Source organism: Hemicordylus capensis, chromosome 3 (genome assembly GCF_027244095.1).
Source record: "Hemicordylus capensis ecotype Gifberg chromosome 3, rHemCap1.1.pri, whole genome shotgun sequence".
NCBI classification, from domain to species: domain Eukaryota; kingdom Metazoa; phylum Chordata; class Lepidosauria; order Squamata; family Cordylidae; genus Hemicordylus; species Hemicordylus capensis.
The window spans coordinates 268,995,176-269,014,691 of NC_069659.1; the positions used below are offsets into that span (position 1 = coordinate 268,995,176).

General features: G+C 47.4%; 1 protein-coding gene and 1 long non-coding RNA gene across 4 annotated transcripts in view; both read right to left on the reverse strand.

The window, feature by feature from the left end:
- LOC128352515 (uncharacterized) overlaps positions 1-1,425 on the reverse strand; it is a 46,882-nt gene extending 45,457 nt beyond the window's left edge. For both annotated transcript variants that reach the window (XR_008320462.1, XR_008320463.1), the window contains exon 1: positions 1,260-1,425. This is a non-coding gene — a long non-coding RNA (uncharacterized LOC128352515). The remainder of the gene's footprint in view (positions 1-1,259) is intronic.
- Positions 1,426-4,529: 3,104 nt separating this feature from the next.
- On the reverse strand, positions 4,530-15,965 carry EMX2 (empty spiracles homeobox 2). Of its 2 annotated transcripts, XM_053312511.1 has the most exons (3): positions 14,247-15,965; positions 11,414-11,598; positions 4,530-6,052 (listed from the first exon to the last, which is right to left on the reverse strand). In XM_053312511.1, the coding sequence occupies exons 1-3, from the start codon at positions 14,641-14,643 to the stop codon at positions 5,885-5,887; spliced, it is 750 nt and encodes a 249-aa protein (XP_053168486.1). In that variant the 5' UTR covers positions 14,644-15,965; the 3' UTR covers positions 4,530-5,884. The 2 variants fall into 2 exon arrangements, with proteins under 2 accessions (XP_053168486.1, XP_053168487.1); XM_053312512.1 differs by lacking the exon at positions 11,414-11,598.
- Between the last annotated feature and the right edge of the window lie 3,551 nt (positions 15,966-19,516).

The following is a 19,516-nucleotide window of genomic DNA, read 5'->3' on the forward strand; positions in this document are numbered from 1 at the left end:
CAAGGATTGCAACCTTTCTTCCATATAAAATGTGCTTTGGATCATAGCCTTGGACCCGAACACAGGCACACACCGCCCCAATGAATCCAGATTCAAGCGAAGAACAAAATCAGAGCAGAACATGCCCTGTAAACGGTCTTTTGTATACACCGGGTCTTCACATTCGCGTTACTCAGTGGTGACTGCCCTGTCCATAGAGTTGCTCTCTATAGCTTGTCAATAAACCTCAAAGTAGTCAGTGACTCATAAGCATGCTTCCTATGAAATTACATTAGATTGATTAAGATCAATAATGGGTAATCAAGAAGAGGTGTAGTAGCCCGATCCCGGCTGGGTTTAACTGGAAGTCAGCAGCTAGGTTCTTTCCTTAATATGCGCGGATAGGATTGCAGGCCGAAACTTTCAATTCTCTGTGTTTAGGGTCAGAGTGAGAATAATCACAATATATACTTATGAAAGTCGGCCTGTGCTTCAGGAGATCATAAGGACGCTTGTGAGAGCTCCAGAAAGCGGGGCTCTTTAAAAGTGTAAAACTCCCGGAAACCCGAAAGATCAAACCACAAAGCTGTGCTCAGTGACTGTCGGCGGTACAGTCCTGGGTGTACAGTTGGCTGAGCTCTGCACATGCGCGCGCTCTGCTAGTGTCAGTCCTCCTTGAGGGCCCCTGAACAGCCTTTGTTTTATGTATTTTATGATACCTGTGTAGACATTAACATTCAACGTGAATTGCAAAATAATCTAGAGGGGAAATGGTCCCTTATGCTCTTAGACTTATGCTCTTAAAACCCGGCAATCCTAGGACAAGGCAGTCTCCTGAAATTAATCTGAGGCCTAGTTCTCAACAAGGAGGTTAACCTGTATCTGGGCAGTACCACTCCATATTGCAGGAGAGGGGTTCACATGGCTGAAAACGTTCCCTTAGAGATTCCATGTCCGGAAGTAGAGCTAGCCCTGACGGACTGCTTTCTGTGTATACACCCCGTATGGAGGAACGATTAGATCACCCGCACACGCACCGCGGTACAACCTACCCGAAATAAGCAGCCCCAGTTACAACCCGGTTGTGCTACGATGTAAACTCATTTAACAGACTGCTCTTCTGGCCGAGTTTGACCAGAAGCCAATGGAGGACATTAAAAATAAGCACGTGACCCTGGGCAACCAATCCCTCCAGCCTATCGCTTCCAAGTCTAGGCCCAACTTGCTTCTCGCTACTAATGACTTCAGCATCGTAAGATCAATAATGCAAAATTACACACCAGAATGGAACTGGAGAGATGATAAGAGCTGCTAGCTGCAATGGGTCCATCCTGGCCGGAAGGCTCCGCAACCAGATTCTGAAAGGGCACGACATCGCCGGGTAAAGTTCGGTCCACCGCACAGTTGGAAGAAAATCTCCCACCTTAGGGCTGCCTGTCACTGATCCCGGAAGTGGAGATGTAAACTAAAGCAAAAACATAATAATCACATCATCACATCACACCTCCTCCGCCCCTCTTGTGGGAGAAGGGCGTAAGCGCACTCTCGTCAGTCGCAATTATTTAGAAATCAAGGGGACAAGGAAAGAAAGGAGAAAATAACGAGAGGAAGAAAAAAGCAGAATAAAAATCGGGCACATTTAGTTGGAAATCAAATATTCTTTCGTTAGCGAGCCTTGACTTCTAAGAAAAGATGTATAGGGAGGAGAGGCTCGGGAGAGCAAAGCCAGTCAGGAACGCGTGCATTTTCGAGAGTTCAAGAGTTAATACGAAAGGCATGTTGTTCCTCCACCTCTTTGGGAACGATCCTCAAGAAACCCCGTAGTGGTCTTTCACCCTCAGCTCCTAACCTCCTTCCCTTTTCCCTCCTTCTCTCCCCTTCTTTGATGTTTCCGAGTTGGCTTGGCCCGCGCGCTCTGGGCCGGCTGCCTCTTTGGGGCGCAAAGTTCGCTGCTGTCCCGCCTGCCAGTGCCAACAGCCCTCCGTAATCCGGACCACTTTAAAAGAGATGAATTAATAAAGCAAATGAGGACTTAATAATTCCTAGCGTCCTGCCCATTGAGACGGCTGGTGGGGGGAGCGAGAGAGAGAGAGAGAAAAGAGAGAAAGAGAGCGAGAGAGCGAGAGGAGAAAGTGCGCCCAAATTGTTTGCAGTGGATCAAGGCGAGCCGCCTTTTGCTTCACTTTCTTTATCTTAATTCCGACTTGAAAAGATATAATTATCTAGTTTGAACAGAGCTGCTATCAAATCCTTCTTTAGGCAGGGAAGGGGGAAGCTGGAGTGGGCTGCAGTGTTCTGAGCCGCTTGGTGGAGCCTGAGATAGCGAGTAATGAAGTTGTGGAGTCCTCAGATACAAAGGGCATTAACCTCATTAGCATGAAACCTTTTCTTCTAGCCATTGTGGGACTCTTTCAGACTCCTAATCCCCCCTATTTTCAAAGCTTGGTTTGTAATAAAGCTTTTAGGGTTTTTTTTTTCCAAAGCTAATAGCATTCTCTGAAGATTTTATTGCTGTTACGTTACATAGGACGCTTTATTTCTCATATATATATATATATATATATATATATATATACACACACACACACACATACACACATACACACATACACACATACACACATACACACATACACACATACACTTTCGGTCTCCGTCTTTCTTTTTATTTTATTTTTTTCACCCTTTGTGGTTTAGGGGAAGATGGCGGTGGGAGGGAGGATAGAGCTCCTGAATCCTGCAGAAATAAGCCTTTAAAAAGAAAAATCAAAATGGGAAATAATAGTGAGTAATAAAGCCCGAGCCTAGGAACTGGATAATGCGTGGGTTTTGTTTTCTTTTTAAGTAAGACTGGGAGGAGATTTTAGAGTGCCAAAACAAATCCGTTGGCTGTTTTAAAAGAGAAAAATAAAAGATGAATAAAGAAAAAAGGGGTTTCTCTTAAGACTATGGCTTCTAGATCTGAAGGGGAAAGTAGCGGCAGCGGTGGTGGGGGCGGAATCGGATCTCACAATCAGCACCTCCTTGCGATTTCTTAACTGCTCTGAGGGGAAAGTCACTCATTAGGACCGAAAGGAGAAACAAGGGGTAAAAATATAAAAAGGAAAGAATCTGATCGGACCTTTTAAACCGAATTTCCATAGTGCCCTATAGTGACAGCACGTGTGTGGAATGTCTAATCTGAACTTTTCAAGGCAGGATGTTTAACAAAGCTGGTATTTTCGCGATGCATTGTAACTTCGCCTTATCACAGTGTAAAGGGTAGTCAGATTGTCCTAAATTATGTCCAACTAGCCCCCCTGGATCCACGGATTAAGAGATTAAAGGAGACCACTGGGCAATGGCTCCTCTTTCCCCTTCATATTCCTGGTATGATAATTGCCTAAACTGATTTGCACTTCCACAAAAAGTCTTTGTAGCTGGAACACTGCAGACGAGGCTTGCGCTGTCAATGGGAAGAAAACTGATTAATGCAGCCGATCAGGCTAAAGAGCAAATGAAGCATGAATTTAAAAAAAAAAACCTGGGGTACCCCGAGAAAGCCAGCTAGCTTCTTCAAGGATTAGGGGGAACTTTTTACCCTTTTCCTATTAGTGTTGGCGTCCCTCCCTTCCCCCTACAAAGAGTCCCTCTCTTGGAAAGCATAAATAATAAGGCCAAAAAAATGTGACCATATTTTCTAAATCAGAACCAAACTGTGCAATCGCGCAGTTACCAAATGCCTAATTCTAAGACTCCTGAATCACACACACCAGAACTAAAGCATGCTTACACGGAAGTAAGCACCGCTGAAATCAAGTCAACGCTTTCAGAAAGAGGACATTCAAACGAGGAATGCAGCACCATATATGCATGCAGACATAATTTTATCGAAAGTAAAGACCCGTTGATTTCAGTGTCACTCACTTCCCGGTAAACGCGCACCGATCAGTTGCCTTACTTAAACTTCAGCACAAGTGTATTCGTGCTCACCAGCAGACAACCCAGTGAAAATGCAATACTTTTAAACCCGGACTAAAATGATGTCTCTCCCGTTGCCCACTCCTAAACACGCCTGGGAAGCAAACACTATTGATGTCTATAGGATTTTACTTCTGCCTAATGAGAATAGATCCAAATGGAAGATTTACTCCAATCCAGGAGGCTTTCACACATTACACACCAGCAAAGCCGAGCTTTCTACAAGGTGTACACTCAGAGAAACAGCTAAGCCTGGCCCTTTGATGAGTGTACGTTCGATACAAATACTCCAGTGTTACATTCGCACTGCATTCGTGTACACGTTTAAAAACGTAGGGGTACGCAGACAAAAAACCCTAATGTAAAAAACCCCTCTCAATTCGTAGATGGGTTAGCTCGGAAAACTAAATCTGGTAATCAACATGACTTGAGCTAACGGATCTTTGGATGCCCTGTGATTCAAATGACTCCTGAGGGAAGCTGAAGATGTCAACATTAAATATGGGCTGTGAAGTTTGAAGCCTATGGACAGGGAGAGCGGGGAGAAAAGGGAAGGCTAACCTTTGAAAGAAAAATGTTGCTTAAAACTGTTAGGCCTTATTGATAAATCTTTATTGACAAAATATTGACATTGAGATACTTCTTGGAAGTATATAGTGTGTTAGAATTCTAACAAATTAAACACAAAACACAAAAATATTTACATTCTGGTAAAGAAGACATTAAGGAAACATTTGTCATTTTTAGTAGCTCTATATAATCTTGGAACATCGTCATCATCATCAGTGCTTTAAATTTGTCCCCCATGAAAAATGGGCCTGGGTCGCAATCGTTTCTAGAGAGAGATCTTCAAGATCCCAGATCCTTACAAAGTCCTGTCAGTTTGGGCACAGCCCCGTGAAAAGGAGCACAGGCAGGTGGGGAGGAAAAGCCAAGTTTTTAGAATGGGGATTATTTTCCTTATTTTATTTTATTGTAGCGAAGTTATCAGGATTTCCCACCTCCCACCCCCAATCTTAACCCCACCCCTTTTTCTTCAAAGGTTATCCATTTTGAGGGAGCAAAAAGAAGAAAAAGAAAAGGAATTTGTTACCGCTACTTCATTGAGTTTTCACAACCACTTTGACGCCAGAAGTTATCATTAAAAGGTTTACAGACTGCACAGTTTCTCGTAAAATAAATTTAAAAAGCACACAGAGCCTGTCTCGGAGGAGAAAACGGGGAAAATAATACAGTTCATCTCTGCCTGTCTTTAGCAACCGGTGTTGGTTTTCCTTTTTTTTTTTTTTTTTAAACAAAAGTCCACCCTCTTCTTCCCCCCCCCTCCCCCCAAGGTCTCTTAAAAGCATGCAATTCACGTTTCTGAAAGAGGTGTGTAGATTTTGGATGGGTGTGGAATATTTTTTTTTCTCCTAAAGACTGGGATTAAAATCAGAATAATTATTCCTAAGAATAAATCCCTCGTGAAGTGCAACGTGTCCTGTAAGGTAGTCTTCGTGTATGTGTGTGCGTGCGCACCAGCGTGTATGCATCTTTAAAAAAAACAAAACCAAAACAATCGAGTGATTTGATGTTTGAGCTGCGAGAAACGGAACACCTGTCAATCACCTTGTCTCGGTGGTTTGGCTTTGATTGACAGGTTCCCCCTCCCCCCACCTTTTTTTTTTGTACCGGTTCAGGACCTTCAAGGCCACCGTTTGGACTGACTTCTCGCGGGCTGCCTGGCTGGCTTTCGTTCCTCTCAGCTGCCTCTCTAAAGGAGAATTGCCTTGTGATCAAGCCGGTCTCTGTCCCTCGCTCTGCCCATGCCACTCACTTTCCTGGGGTTGTCAGGAGCCTTTAACACTTGTGTTGTTCGTGGAAAAGTCTTTTAAGTGCCAGCTTGGAGTTTCGCTGCTGCTTCTTTTCTTTACTATTATTATTAATATTTTAATTAAAGATTATTTTAATCGTCTGACGTGACGTCGATCTCCTCCGGGCTGGCTTGTTTGGTGGCAATTCTCCACCGATTAATATGATGAGTCCCCTTTTTCTTCTGTTGGGAATCTGAACCTTCTTCTTCCAACTTCTGCCGCTTGAACTTTGTCCGTCGGTTCTGAAACCAAACTTTTACCTAAGGAAGGGAAAGACAGGCTGCCGTTAGCTCCCCGCCGGCACTTCCGAGGGAAGAGACCAAAACAAACAAATAAATAAATACATACATAGGCGTGGACATCTCCCCCACCCCAACCCCCATAGCAGACGGTTTCTGCACCTCTCAACGGTGTGTTGCGAGGGGTGTGGGGAAGGAGAAAAGATTTGTAGGTCATAGGCCCGGGGCGGGAAGAGCAGTTCAGATGCTCTACAACGTCTGCATCCGTCTGTCCCTAAAATGTCCACAGAGCAGGATCACACACACAAATATACACTGCGTCGGATATTCTCGCCCACCAACACACACCAAGGCTAAAATCCTTCACCTAATTCCGGGGAAGTATGGCCAAAACTCTACACAAGTTTACTGAAATAGCTCTAGGCACATTTACTTGGGAGGAAAATAGTGGGATTTACTTTGGAGTAAGCATGGATGGGCTGGGGTTGCAAGTCGCAGTGAACTCAGTAGGAGTCACTTCTGAGTAAACATGTACAAGACCGAGCTTCTGGTCCCATTGAAATCAATGAGCTTTACTTCCTGCCAAACGTGTTCAGCATTGGGCATTAAGAGGTCCCCCCCCCCACTCCCGTACCGTAATCTCCTTTATTTTCCTACATATCTAGTTGCAAGTGCCATCTAAGTAACTAAGTAGTCATATGGCCCAATCCTGCCCATGTTTACTCGGAAGTAAACATGAGTTTACTAACTTTACACTGAGTTCAAGTAAGTAAATATGGCATGTAATAGCAGAGTCTTCGAATCACAGCCCGTTCAGGAGCGCGCAAGCCTTTGAGAGAGAAAGCATAACCATACTGAAATCTGAGACGGCTTGGGTTGCGATCCTATGCACGCTTACTAGGAAATACATTCCACAGAAATTAATGGGAGTTCTTGTTGATTAGGAAGACAATGCCAGGATCAAAGGCAGCTTCGTTAACTTCACAGGAACTAACCGCCTGCCTCGCTTCTAACCCAGTTAAGCCGCAGTAATTGGGGTTTAAGGCTAATCCCCGATTTTAAGCACAGGCCTTGGAAACATGCCCCCATTGATTTCAATTTAGGTCTAACCCTTTCCACCCGATTCTGAACTCATTTGTGGCATTACATTCTACCTGAAATCAATAGGGCTCATGTCCAAGGAAAATCGTTCAGGATCATGGTGCCAATCTATTTAAATTCAAGCACTTCGTCTCAACTCCGGTATGGATCGCACTGGGGGATCGGATTTTAAAATTAATCAGATAACTGAAGTGGGGATTTAGCTGTATACGGGCTACGGATACTTACTCTGAAGTACTGAATGTGTGCACCATAAAGGGTGTGTGCCTGCAGCTTGGCATCTATTTACTCCGGAGTCATTCTATCAGTCAGTGCTGGAGAATTAGTGGGGTGTGCAGAAGAGAATGCACCGCTATTCCTCCTTGCAACCACACCGCATGGTAGGCCTCAGAACTAAATATGTTTGCTAGGAAAGCACACCCGGCAGATTTAAATCGATCCCCAAATAAGTTTGATACTGTAGACTTACACCTCGATCCTCAATACGTTTCCTTGGAAGTGAGCCTCCTCGATTTTGCTTCTGTGATTAGGGCGGGACATGCATGCGACTACTACTCCCATATCTAGGGCTATGTCCATTCACACGAGCAGGGTTTGTCAATATACAGTCCTCCTCCGCGGTTCTGTACACCCAGACCCACAGCGTGTATACTAATTATGTGCACCACCGGTGTTGAGAAAGACTCGTTATGTCAATGGGCAGAAAGCAGGCTTATTGGGAGTGTCATGTCTCCTCTGTGGCAGCCATATGATAACAAACGAGAGTATGCATTACAATGTATGCTGTTTACGCTCCTCCGTAAAAGCGAATAGTAAAGTCACCCACGCCATCTGTCTACCGACGTGTGTTTAAGAAACGCCACAGAGTCTCCAGACCACCATGTTTTCATATAGGTGTTTCATGCACTTCTGCGTTTCCGAACTCCGAGTCTCTTCTAGTGCATGGTATGCATATATGAGCGCACGCATATCTACGCTTTAAGCAGATGCCAGAGCCTCATGTCAATTGCACTTCATAGAGACAGTGCTGTGGAGAGGATCTCATTACGCACTCTACCAGCAAAACAGTTTTCAATCGTAACCAACGATCAGCAATACATTTCTCTCCCTCTCTCTCTCTCTCAATACCCGGACTTCAAATGTTGCCTTTCTCATTCCACCCCTTTTTCATATAGTCAGTTTAATATAATTCAACATCTTGATTGTTGATCTTCGGACTGTAAAGCGTTTCTTTCAGTCCGGCCTTTGGAACCGATCTATGTTAACCTTCAGGAGAAGGGAGGGGGACCTTCAAGATTTTCTCTCCCAAAGAACTCATCCAGGTTTCAGGTTAATTTAGAAAAATCTTTTTAAAGGCGGAGGAGGGGCCTATTCAACCTTAATTAAAAATAATAAAAGGGGAAAACTGGAGAGCTTTAAAATGTGGCGGGGGGAGGGGAGGTATCACTCCGTTAATTAAGTCGGAGGTTCGAATTCTGCCCGCTCTAAATAAACGCTTCTTTTGTACCCAGCGACTCTTTATTATCAAAGAAGGAAGAAAGACACGTTTCCCAAGCAGGGTTTGGTGACAGTGGGCCGGCGTGAAAAATAGGGAAGCCCTTCAAGCACCTTCGGGCTGTGAAGGGGAGGGGGGAGGGAAGCCCCTCTGCATTTGCTTTGGGTCGGCTAAATCTGAATTAAACATCACCAGCTGACCCTGTCAGTCATTTAATTACAGATCGTATTGATCCCGAAATTATCTCCAAAGAGAGATACACACACACTCCTCGTTGCGGCCAAAGGTAAACACGATTTTTTTTTTAAAGTTAAAAAAAAAATCCAGTTTCTACTCTGATTCTGCCTGAAAATGCCTGATAAAGCCCCTACACGTAAGGGGAGGAGAGGGGGAAAGACAAATCCGAAAACGGGACCATTTTAATAAGCTTCTTTAACCCGCTTCGCTGCCCCTTCAGAAGCCCTTCGCTGCCAGACGCCCCTTTCCCCACATCTCGGCTGCATTTTCATATTCTCCTAAAGTCTCCCCTTTAAATAGCTGAGCGAGGAACAAGGGGTGAGTTTAATTCGCTTTTCAGTTTGCTAATTGAAGGGGACGACGGTTCATTTCTCCACGCCGATCTCCAAAGGGGAGCTCGTTTTGTAGGGGGCTGGGGGGCCTGACACCGTCACAATAGACCCCAACCAGCTTCGGAATCAAGGGGGACAAAGACCACCTTAAATACTCTTTGCCAGTGGAAATCAGCCTGTGACCAGCCCCTTGTTCCGCGAACCTCATCAAAGTGGCGATCCATTTACTGGGGTTTTGTTAGGGGAGACATTTTAAAACAAAAGGTCCAGCCTCTTTCATGCTCCCCCCCCCACGTGCTCCGCCCCAAAGAAAAGCAGAAAGGGAGGGGGAAAGGGGAAAAAAGTGTTACAACTTAATCCGACCAAAGAACGTTACTGTTTACTGGGAAGTTTGAACTAAAGCTGTCCCTATTTCTCTTCTCCCCCTCCCCGCCCAGTTCCTTGAAATACTGAGCCAGATAGCGCAGGAGAGAACATGCCATTCGAAATCTCCCCAGCCTCTTGGAAAGAGAGAAAGACGTTTGAAAAGGCTATCGAACTTCTTTGAGGACTGACAATAACAAAGCCTGTGAAAACGGGGAGATGGGGGTAAGAAGTCCTCACAACAACCGCTACCGCTACAGTCTTGAAGTCTACAGCCAAACCAACCATCTGGTTTGAAGCAGGCACATGCAGGAGGCAGCTGGGCAATCTCAGAGGCATGGCTTAAAGATGAATTTGATCTGATCTCTCTCTCTCTCTCTCTCTCTCTCTCTCTCTCTCTCTCTCTCTCTCTCTCTCTCTCTCACACACACACACACACACACAGCTTGTTAGTACAATGGATCTTTCTCCCTGGCACACTCTTCAAGAAGCCAACATAGTCCCGCCTGGACAATTGTCAAACAACGCGATTCTCTGCCATCCGGATTGCCTTCCACCTCCACAGCATCTTTTGGACGCACCCCCTCCTCCTTTCCTCCCTCCCCTTATCATTCAGTTTTACTGGCACAATTTGCTGGAGGGTCAGCAGGACACCCGAGCTTGGCACCGGGCAGTTCTTCCAACACAAGACAATTTTGCTGGGAAATATACAGACAATAGGATGCACAATACAGTAAAGCCGCATTAAAGAAGGCCTGGGTTGCGTTGAAATGCAGGCTTTTTGGGAAGCCGCATTAAAACGCGGAGCAATGAAATTGCTGAGGGCTTGGGCGGTCAGTCGAACGGTCAGCCCGATTCTAAGTATAGCGCTTTCACTTGGAGACAAGTTCCATTGAAAACGCCGGGGAACCAAGGAAATGTGTTCAGGATCCGGCTGTGAACTGACTTAAATCCAGTCGCCTTTGTGTTTGTTAATGGATAGTGGATCGAGCTATACATAGGAAGGAGGGAGGGGCAATACCCTATGTTCAAATTCCAAAACCAAACAAGAGGGAGGAAAGGGGGGGGGAGGAAAGGAAAACTCCCCCCCAACTTTCTTCTTGAGTTCACTCTGTCTTTAATTTGAAATTATCCAGCTCCTAATTTTATAGATGGTCAGAAAAAAGACACAACAACGATACTCCTTTTCTAAGCCAGACCTGCCCCCTAAATAACAAAATAAACACCCCTTTACGCTCCAGAGTTTCAAACTAAAACCGACATACAACAAATCCATAGAAATCGATCAAATAGTTTTCAGAGGCAAAAGCACGTTTATCATTTTTCTAAAACCTCTTTTTAAAACGGTCGTTTTTACAAAGCTTAACAAACATCCAATTCGCTGTGGATTCCTCCGCCTTGAAATCTGTCCCCTGACAATCCCAACAGCTCGATCCGGAAGCTGGTTAAGGCAGTGCCTTGATTGAAGATATTCTATTAATATACCTAGAATCAAATTGACTCATATTCTAGAACTTTGACTGGAGAAATTGACTTTAAATTCTATGAATCAAATGCTCCGTGAGCTTTCGAGAAAACTCTTTATGATCAGTGGCAGCAGAATACAATCTACTACTACTACCACCACCACCACCAGAAATATTTACGCTGGGAAAAGGATTGTAAAAGGCAAGAAGAGGGCCTAGATCTCCTCCTGCCAAACACGTCCTCAGCCCTCTTTACACACGACCTGGAAACTGCAGCAAGTTGGGACCCTGAGACGCAAGCGGGGGGCTCGGGGAGGCTGCGGCCTGAATCTCGGCCGCGCGCGCCGGAGTGGCCAGGCAGGCAGACGCTCTGCTGGGTTCGCTTTACCTGAGTTTCCGTGAGACTGAGGCTGTGCGCCAGTTGCTTTCTCTCGGCGCCTACGACGTAGTGATTTTTCTCAAACGCGTGCTCCAGTCTCAGTAACTGGGATGGGGAAAAGGCGGTGCGGATCCGTTTAGGTTTCCTGGCTAGTGCATTGTGCAAGAGGAAGCTCTCCGGGCTGGTCTCATTGCCTGGATCGCGAGACAAAAAACATCAAGAAATGAGCAAAGCGACTCGCGAGCCACCATCTCTTGGTATCCTGCACCTCTGAGGGGGGCGGGGAGATGTTAAGGGAGAGTCTTCGCATTATTTTAAGCCCTTGTCCAATTTTGCACCTTACCTGGAAGCAAGCCCCACTGATTTCAAGAGGACTAATTTCCTTATTAGTGCATGATTACATTCTCTCCAGAAAGAAGGGGGAGGGGAACCTGCGCGCAGAGCGAAACTGGAAGGAAACCAACAACTTTCACTCTCCTCAGGTCTCCTAAGAAAGAAATCCTCTGAGACAATAGACTACATCAGCAATTTTTTAAAACTATAGTTTAGGTCTGCATTCAAAACAACTTGCTCCGGATTAAGGGGCGGGGTGAGGGGTGAAAAGAGCCACCTCAGTAAGGGAAAGCAACAAAGTAATTCGCAAGCAACTTAATCCCATCAATATTCCGGGAGATATACACCAGAGAATTTATGACGATCTACCCGGAGACCCACTTTTGCAAAGGGGATCCTTCCAGATGCAAATCCAAGGAACTCCCTACCTTTTACTTGCTCGGAGTCCCTGGGCATCAACAAAACCAAACCACTAAGTCTGTACGAAAAATGCCCGTGTGTAGGGCACAAGGGTCCGTCTTGAAAGTTTTAAGTAAAAAGAACTGCCTTTTGCAAAATAAAAGCAACCAAGGGGGGAAACCTCTACATCTGAATTTAAAACTGGGGGTGGGGGGTCTTCATCACACACACACACCCCGGCGCGTTCGTCATCAATCAATTACTGGAATCATTTCTGGAGAAGTTTGGAAAACACCCCTCCCCAGAATTCCTCTGCCTATTTTCGTATTTGGATCGCTCCACCGAGAGGCTGTTATTCCAATCAGCCGGTGGCAACAACAGCAGGCAAATCCCTCCTTTTCGCTGGTGCCCTTCAACAAGCTGTTCGCGACAGGGGAAAAATGACGGAGTGAACGAAACCCGTAATTTTCCACCAAGAGGTTATAATAATAAGCCCATCGCTACCTCATCTATCTCCCCCTTTCTTGCAGATCATTCCTGGTGCCCAATTTAAAATAAATGAGGGATCATGGCTGAATGCTTTCCCCTAAAATACTTTTGGGTGCGTATTGATTTTTTGCGGGGGTGGAGGTGGGGGGAGAAGTTTAATAAGCGGAATAAGTAGTAATTTTGCAAGATGTTTATTATGTTGGATATTGAAACTATATATACACATGATATATAAAACCCATGCATACATTTAATATGGCAGATGCTGTACGGGCTAGATAGGTAGAGTGGAGATCTTTTCCACAATTCTTCAAATCGCATTTAAAGCATTTGGCTTCCCCCAAGGTGTTGAGCGTATAAATAAATCGCCAAACTGCTTTCTCTCGCACCTGTATTCAAGGGGAAGACGAAGGCAATACCCTCCCCTGCCTTTTCTGGAGAAGCTCCAGTTTCTTGGAAGACGGTGGTATAGGTGAAAAGAAGTCAAACCCTAACCACAACGGGGCTTCGCAACTCCGACTGGTAAGGACAAAAAATGCAGCACAGTCCTGAGCATTTTTTTAACTTCGAAGTAAGCCCATAGATTTCAACAGAAAATCCGAGGGTTTACGTCCACTGGCTGATTTCCAGTGCAAATTACTCGCCCAGTAACTTCCACTGAAATCGGTCTATGTGGAACTTTCGAAGTCTATCGCTTCTGCTGATTGCCACCGGATTAACTTGCAAGAAATGAGTTAAGGAATGGAATGGAAAAACCTGCCAAAAATATTTTGAAAACATCAGGAATGCCCTTCAGCCCTGTTTTCCTGGGCTGCCTTGTAGCTTCCCAGAGAAAGCTCAGGTATTTTACTCCACATCCCCCCAGTGCAGAAAACCTTAGGCTCAAAACGCGTGGGGGGTCTTGGGATTCTTAAAGGAAAAAATAAGCAGTGGGGTTTTAAAAATAATATTTGCTATAATTCATATCTACCCCTCACTTCCTGGATTTTGCCTTTTGTCCCCCATCCCCCTTTAACTGTATCTTTCAAACATTTTTCTGGAGAGTCATTCGATTGCGAAATTCACTAGAGAAGTTGGAAGGTTCAACACAATGGTTGGGGGCACACGTTTCATGACGGGTGAAAAGAAAGGCCCAAGATTTAAGCCACCCAATCCAGTCCACAGTGGGCTCCCGGACTTCCCAGGGCTGGGCTGGTGGTGCGCGCTCCTTTAGACCAAACTAACAGAGGGCTACCATTTCCGCAACAAAGATTGCCTCCCACTCCCCACCCGCAGCGACAGGTTGGCAAGTTGAAACGACTCTTTCAGAAAAGACAGAGAAGGCTGCAAACTTGGTCATTTACTCTGGAGTAGCCCCATTGATTTTTCAAGAAGTCAGTGGCTTTCGGGATCTCAGGAAAAGGCAACTTCCTTTCCCTTTCTCTCCACGCCCACCCCAACTCTTTTTTTTCGTTCTCTCCCCCCAACCCATCCAAATGACCTTTTTTGGGGGGGGGAATATTCCCTCTTCCACCCTTCTGGGGGACCGGGAAAGGTTAGCCAGGCAGAAAGGTTAGTGTGCAGTTCTCCCTCGCCTCTAATCCCGAGTCCAGTGGGGGCGGGGGAGACCCCCGGGCCTTACCTTGAAACCGGTGGCCTAGATATCTGTATCTGTGTATTAGCCAGGGGTAGAAGGTGGAAGGGTCCCTTTGCTGCGAGGCGAAGAGCGGGTGCGGAGAGTGCGAGGAAGGCAGCGGGTGGGCGGCCAAGGCGTGGGGAGGGGGCACGGGGTGCACGGGGACAGCGGCGGGGTTGGGCGGGTGCGAGACGGCCTCGGCAAAGACCAAGTCCGGGTTGGAGTAGACCCCCCTGCCGCCGGAGTGGAAGCCGTTAAGAAAGGGGTTCATGGGGCTGGAGTTGGCATAGCTGAGGGCCGCCGGCCGGATGGGATCCTCGGCGCGAGAGGCGGGCAAGGCAGGGCTGTCTTTGGCCACCAGCGACTCGATGGTGAAGCAGCGCTTGGGGGTGGGTTGGAACATCCTGGCGGCCAAGCGCCGATCAATCTGGCCTCTGGGCCGCGGCTCCTGCTCCTGCTCCTGCTCCTCGGCGTCGGCGTCCTCCTGGCGAGACGATCGGGGTGCTCAGACGGCTCTAGATCCAAGGGGCAGAGCCTGGCAAGCTGGCAGCCGCGAGCGAGGGCTGCGACGGCAGCAGGCGCGCTGGCCAGCCACATAAAGAGGCGAGCACCCGAAAGGCAGACGCGCCGCGCCGCGCCGACGCGCCGCTCAACTAACTCGCTCTCACTTCATCCGCCACAAGAAAAAGTTGCTGAGCGAAGTTCTGCCTTTTCTTCCCCCACCCCACCTCGCTTGCTGTCTTGTGTGTGTCGCTCCCTTTTGCGCAGCGCCAAAAGGCGGCCCCTACGAAGTCCAGCGGCAATCCATGGAAGAGGCGATCGGGTCCCTGTGCCCAAAGTGGTGCAAACGATTTGTTAGTTCATGAGCCTAATTAGTGCGAGGATCACATAAACAGCTTCCTCTGAAGCCTGGTAAATGGCTTGATGATTGGTCGCTATTACTCGCCTTGAGGTTGAAGGGGGAGACTCTTTAAAGTGCGTCAGAGGGGAGAGGCGAACTTCTGGCCGACGCGATCCTGGAGGGATGGATCCAGGCCCGGACTGGAATGGACTCTGCTTGCTTGCCTGCCTGCCAGACAGGACTGGAAAGGAAAACCCACAAGAGGCAGAAAGACGCCGCAGTAGCAGCAGCAGCGGCAGCGGCAGCCAGAGGTCCCGAGCGCGAAGTCAATCAAGTCCCTCAGGATTCAGGTAGGCGCGTGGGAGGCTTCAGGGCTTTGGTAAGGGGTGGGAAGAGTTGGGAGGGAGAGGCTCATTCTTGGGACTTTAAGAAGCTCCCCACCCCCCAAGGAAAACCTCGCACTGAACTTGATTGCCTCGGCTAGCAAGGAAATCTGGCTTCTCCGAGGAGATTCATTGAAGAATGACGGATCGATCTCTCCTCGTCCTGGGGATGGGGGCCAAGCGCCCCTCGAGCCCAGTTCCGCCTTCTAGGTTGTTTTCATGCCCCGAAGTCATCCTCAGCCATTGGGTGGGTCACTTTCCCTTTCAAAGGCTCACCAGAGCAGAATAGGAGCCTGCCTCAAGGCTGCAAGAATTTGTTGTGGAGCAAATCGCGGGACTTTCCTCTGCCAAACTCGATGGGGGTGGGGTGGGGGGCTCTTGCAACGCCTCCTTTATCTCTTCTGGCAAGCATCATAGGAGAGATCCTTAAAGTAGAGGGGCAGGACACAATGCTGCGACCAGCTGGGGATCTTGCGAGGGGACAGGCGAGTCATCCGCGAATCCGGCCTTGTCCGTATTTTCCAGATTGCCGTGGTGCTCGGGGACGATTTTTAGGGCCGAGTCCTCTCGCTCCCATTGGCTGTCGCGGTCGAATAATTATGATCACATCCTAATACTGCTGGCTGCTGCTTACTGTTTATTGGTAGTTAAGGATCTATTATCTATTCATCAACCTCCTATTTTTACCAATTACACTCTACTAAAGTGAAGTACCAGCAGGTATTTTTCACGTGTTCAATTAATGATTAAAAAAACACCAACCCTGGTGTATTTTAGATCTATCACGCGCTGCCTCGAGATTTATTTTGAAAGATGCAGAATTGCTCGTGGAGGTGCATATTTGTGTGGTACAGGGAAAGTGGAAAATCTTGTATCAAAACATTCCAACTTTCCCCTTGTGCTGTTCTTCCATTCTCTTCTGTGCCTTTTCATATAATTTAATAATTCTAGATACTTGGGTATTTTTAAAAAATCTATTCCCACATTTATATAAATATAACTGGAAATATAATTGACCTTTCTTTGTTAGGGATTATTATTATTATTATTATTATTATTATTATTATTATTATTATTATTATTATTTTGCGTTGAGACTAGCAAAAAAAGAAAAGTCTTGCACTGGCGGCTATGAAACGAAGAAACCCTCGTTCAACTAGGCTCACTACGAACTCAACGGCTGAATTTATGAAATCTCCCCGTATATTGTATCCAGTTTGTGTGTGCTTGTATGGCTATGTGTTTATAATTACAGCACAGTGCTTTAGCTGTCATGAGCATATTGCACACACTCATACTTCATATCTATTGGGCGTGAATGTACTCTTATTCGTGGCGTTTGCATATGACTAAAATGTATTTTTACGCTTAATATGCACGAGGCAAAAAACAACAACAGCCTTCTATTTGTCTGTCACCCTGTGTGGGAAGACCTGTGTGGACGGATTAAGACACTTTCAGCTGTATTTCACTTAGAAGACAGAAGTGTGTGTGTGTGTGTGTGTGTGTGTGTGTGTGTGTGTGTGGCGGCGCGTAGTGCCTGTTTTTTGTTTTTAAACTTGTCTCTATTTCCTGCGTTTAATGCTATTATTAGTAGCATTCCTATTCTCCACTACACAATATCCTCCAATACATACTGCCTATTATTTTTTCCCAGGCTACTGAAGCAAAAAAAGGAATATTTCATGTTGCCTTTAAGTGAGCATTTAATTTAATAGGCCCTTATAAAGGACACCTTCTTGCTCACTGTCAGAGCAATCCTCCTTTGCCTCCACGAACTGATGTATTTTAAGTGACTTTAATAAACGATTAACTTGAGTTGTAAAACATTCGACCAGTTTCACCTCCTTTGCCCTGACCTTAATGTTCAGGAAAGCGAACAGAAAAGATCACCAAAGGGAGAAAGATGGGCTTTGGATATAAAATCTCTAGACCTGTGAATCATGTGAAATGCCATGGCCCGATCCACAACTGAGGCGCATGTCTTCTTAAATCGAAGTTCTTCCCATGAAAGCAATTCTAAATAATCATTAAACACAGGAGTGAGAATAGCCTGTTTGATTCCCGTGGAGTTTGCCTCCTTGTTAAGTGCGGATGGGATGTGCAGAGCTAGGTGGCCAGATTTGGCTTTTAAAAAGCCAAATTCTGGCTTACGGCCCATTTGACCCACGAGTATACCCCGTAGGTTCTGGCAACCACTGCAGAGTGGCCCCCGTATATATTTATAGAGACGGAAGTTCCATTAAAATCAGCAGAATGTACATATCCGAAGAGATTGTCAGACCGCAATCTAAGCAGGCTTTTGCTGGATGTACACTTTTTGGAAATCAATGGGATTTTCTCGGAGGTGACTATCTTGGGGACCCGGTGCCAGTTCGGAATAGTGACCTTTCATGGCTTTTATCTTAAGTTTCTAAGTGGCGGTGGGGACTCTAGCCTGGGGGCAGGGAGAAAAGAGGAGAATGGACCCTCCCCTTCTCCCCGCGCCCCTTCCAAAAATGGCTTCTGCCCAGGAAAGAAACCTCATCATAGATTCAGCTTGCAGAGCCCGCCCGCCTTCAGCGAGTTTCTCAAAGATGCTGCTGCTCTACTAGAAGGATAGCGGTCCCTTTGGTGGATCTTGGCTGATCCGGGGAGGAAGCTCTTTGCTGTCCCGATGTGCAAAGCCACCAGACGTGGCGGTGCTGCCCAGCTCCCCAACCTCTGCTCCTCACGGCTGCTCTCTTCGGTTGGCTCTGCGTAAAAGGGGCGGCATCGTCGCCATCAACACCTTTAAGCAGAGCAACTGCTTGGGGAGAAGGTCACGGTCATCTTGCCCTTCTTCCTTTGCCAAAGGGCTTCAGTGAGCAACCGAGTCTGCTTTGCCCTGTCAGACCCCCCCCCCCAAGTACACCCCTGATTATACAGTTCGGAAAACTTGTGTTTTGCAGGATCGTGTCGGGCTGAAGTTGCTTTCAGGGGGTTTCGCGGAGTTCGAGTGAAGTTAGGTCAGAAATGCGGGGGCGGGGCGCCTGCGGGGGGGAACTCTTGCTGGGACTTTTTTCTCTGGATAAGAATCGCAACCCAAGATCTCCTGGGAATCGTAGCGTCCAGGGGGAGGAACTGCGTGGCTGGACTTTCTCAGGAGTCTGAATTGTGGATTCCAGAAAGAAAAGTGGGTCGCTTGAGGGAGGCTCAACCCTTTGTTCCCCGACTGCAAAAAGAAAAGCCAGGAAAGAGCCTCAGTTAGCAAGTCAATGCCACGCCTGCCCACCCCCCAATTCTTTGATATGTTGTGTAAACACTTTCCCCACACTCGGTCTTTGCCCTGCGCTGTGCGTACAGCTGGGCCTCTGAATTCTTGCCCAGGTTTCGAGAAACCTCCGACGGCCTCCCCGACCCTGAAGGCTGACGCTCTCTCGCTTCTTCTCCGCCGCCCGCGCTGGCAGCGGCCCCCTCAGCTCCAAACTGCCCACCGTGCATATTGTGGGGTGTGTGTGTGTGTGTGTGTGTGTGTGTGTTTTGCCTCGTGAATCAGCTCCAGTTATCCGAGCAAGGCGAAATCAGGCACCCAGCCCGTGGAGGTCCCTCATCCCTGCAGCCTGGCGCCCCTCGACGGGCACGGAGCTGGACCGCGCCGGCAGAAAAGGCTCGAGGCTTCTGGCGGGGTGTGGAAGCCGGGCGGATGATGAAGCTCAAGCTGGAGCCCCGAGCGCCGCAGATCGCGGTAGGCTGCTCCGAGCTCCCTTCCAAAGCATCTGTAGCTGCAAGAGCGAGAGAGCGATGATGGGGCGGCCGGGCCTTGAGCCTCTCAGCCGTTCCTGGATAGGAGATCAGGCGGCCGGGCATGCCGCGCCGCGGGAATACAAGGCTCGGGTTCCTGATTAGGCCAGGAAGGGGCGGCTGCAGGTGGGGAGGAGAGAGCTGGGTCAGGCTAGGTGGCCCTCTCCAAAGGCTCTGGGCCTTCTCCGGGCCCTCGGCCTTCTCCAGGTACCTCACACAGCGGGAGTTCAGCTAGTCCCTCAAGGGGAGAGCAACACACACACACACACACACACACACACACAGAGTCA

Bases quoted from the DNA above. Each gene is read 5' to 3' on its own strand.
- EMX2 (XM_053312511.1), bottom strand. From the start codon at position 14,643: ATGTTCCAACCCACCCCCAAGCGCTGCTTCACCATCGAGTCGCTGGTG. The intron at 11,599-14,246 runs GTAAGGCCCGGG...CTCGCGATCCAG, and splicing joins TCTAGGCCACCGGTTTCAAG to GCAATGAGACCAGCCCGGAG. The intron at 6,053-11,413 runs GTAAAGCGAACC...TCCCTTCCTTAG, and splicing joins TCAGTCTCACGGAAACTCAG to GTAAAAGTTTGGTTTCAGAA.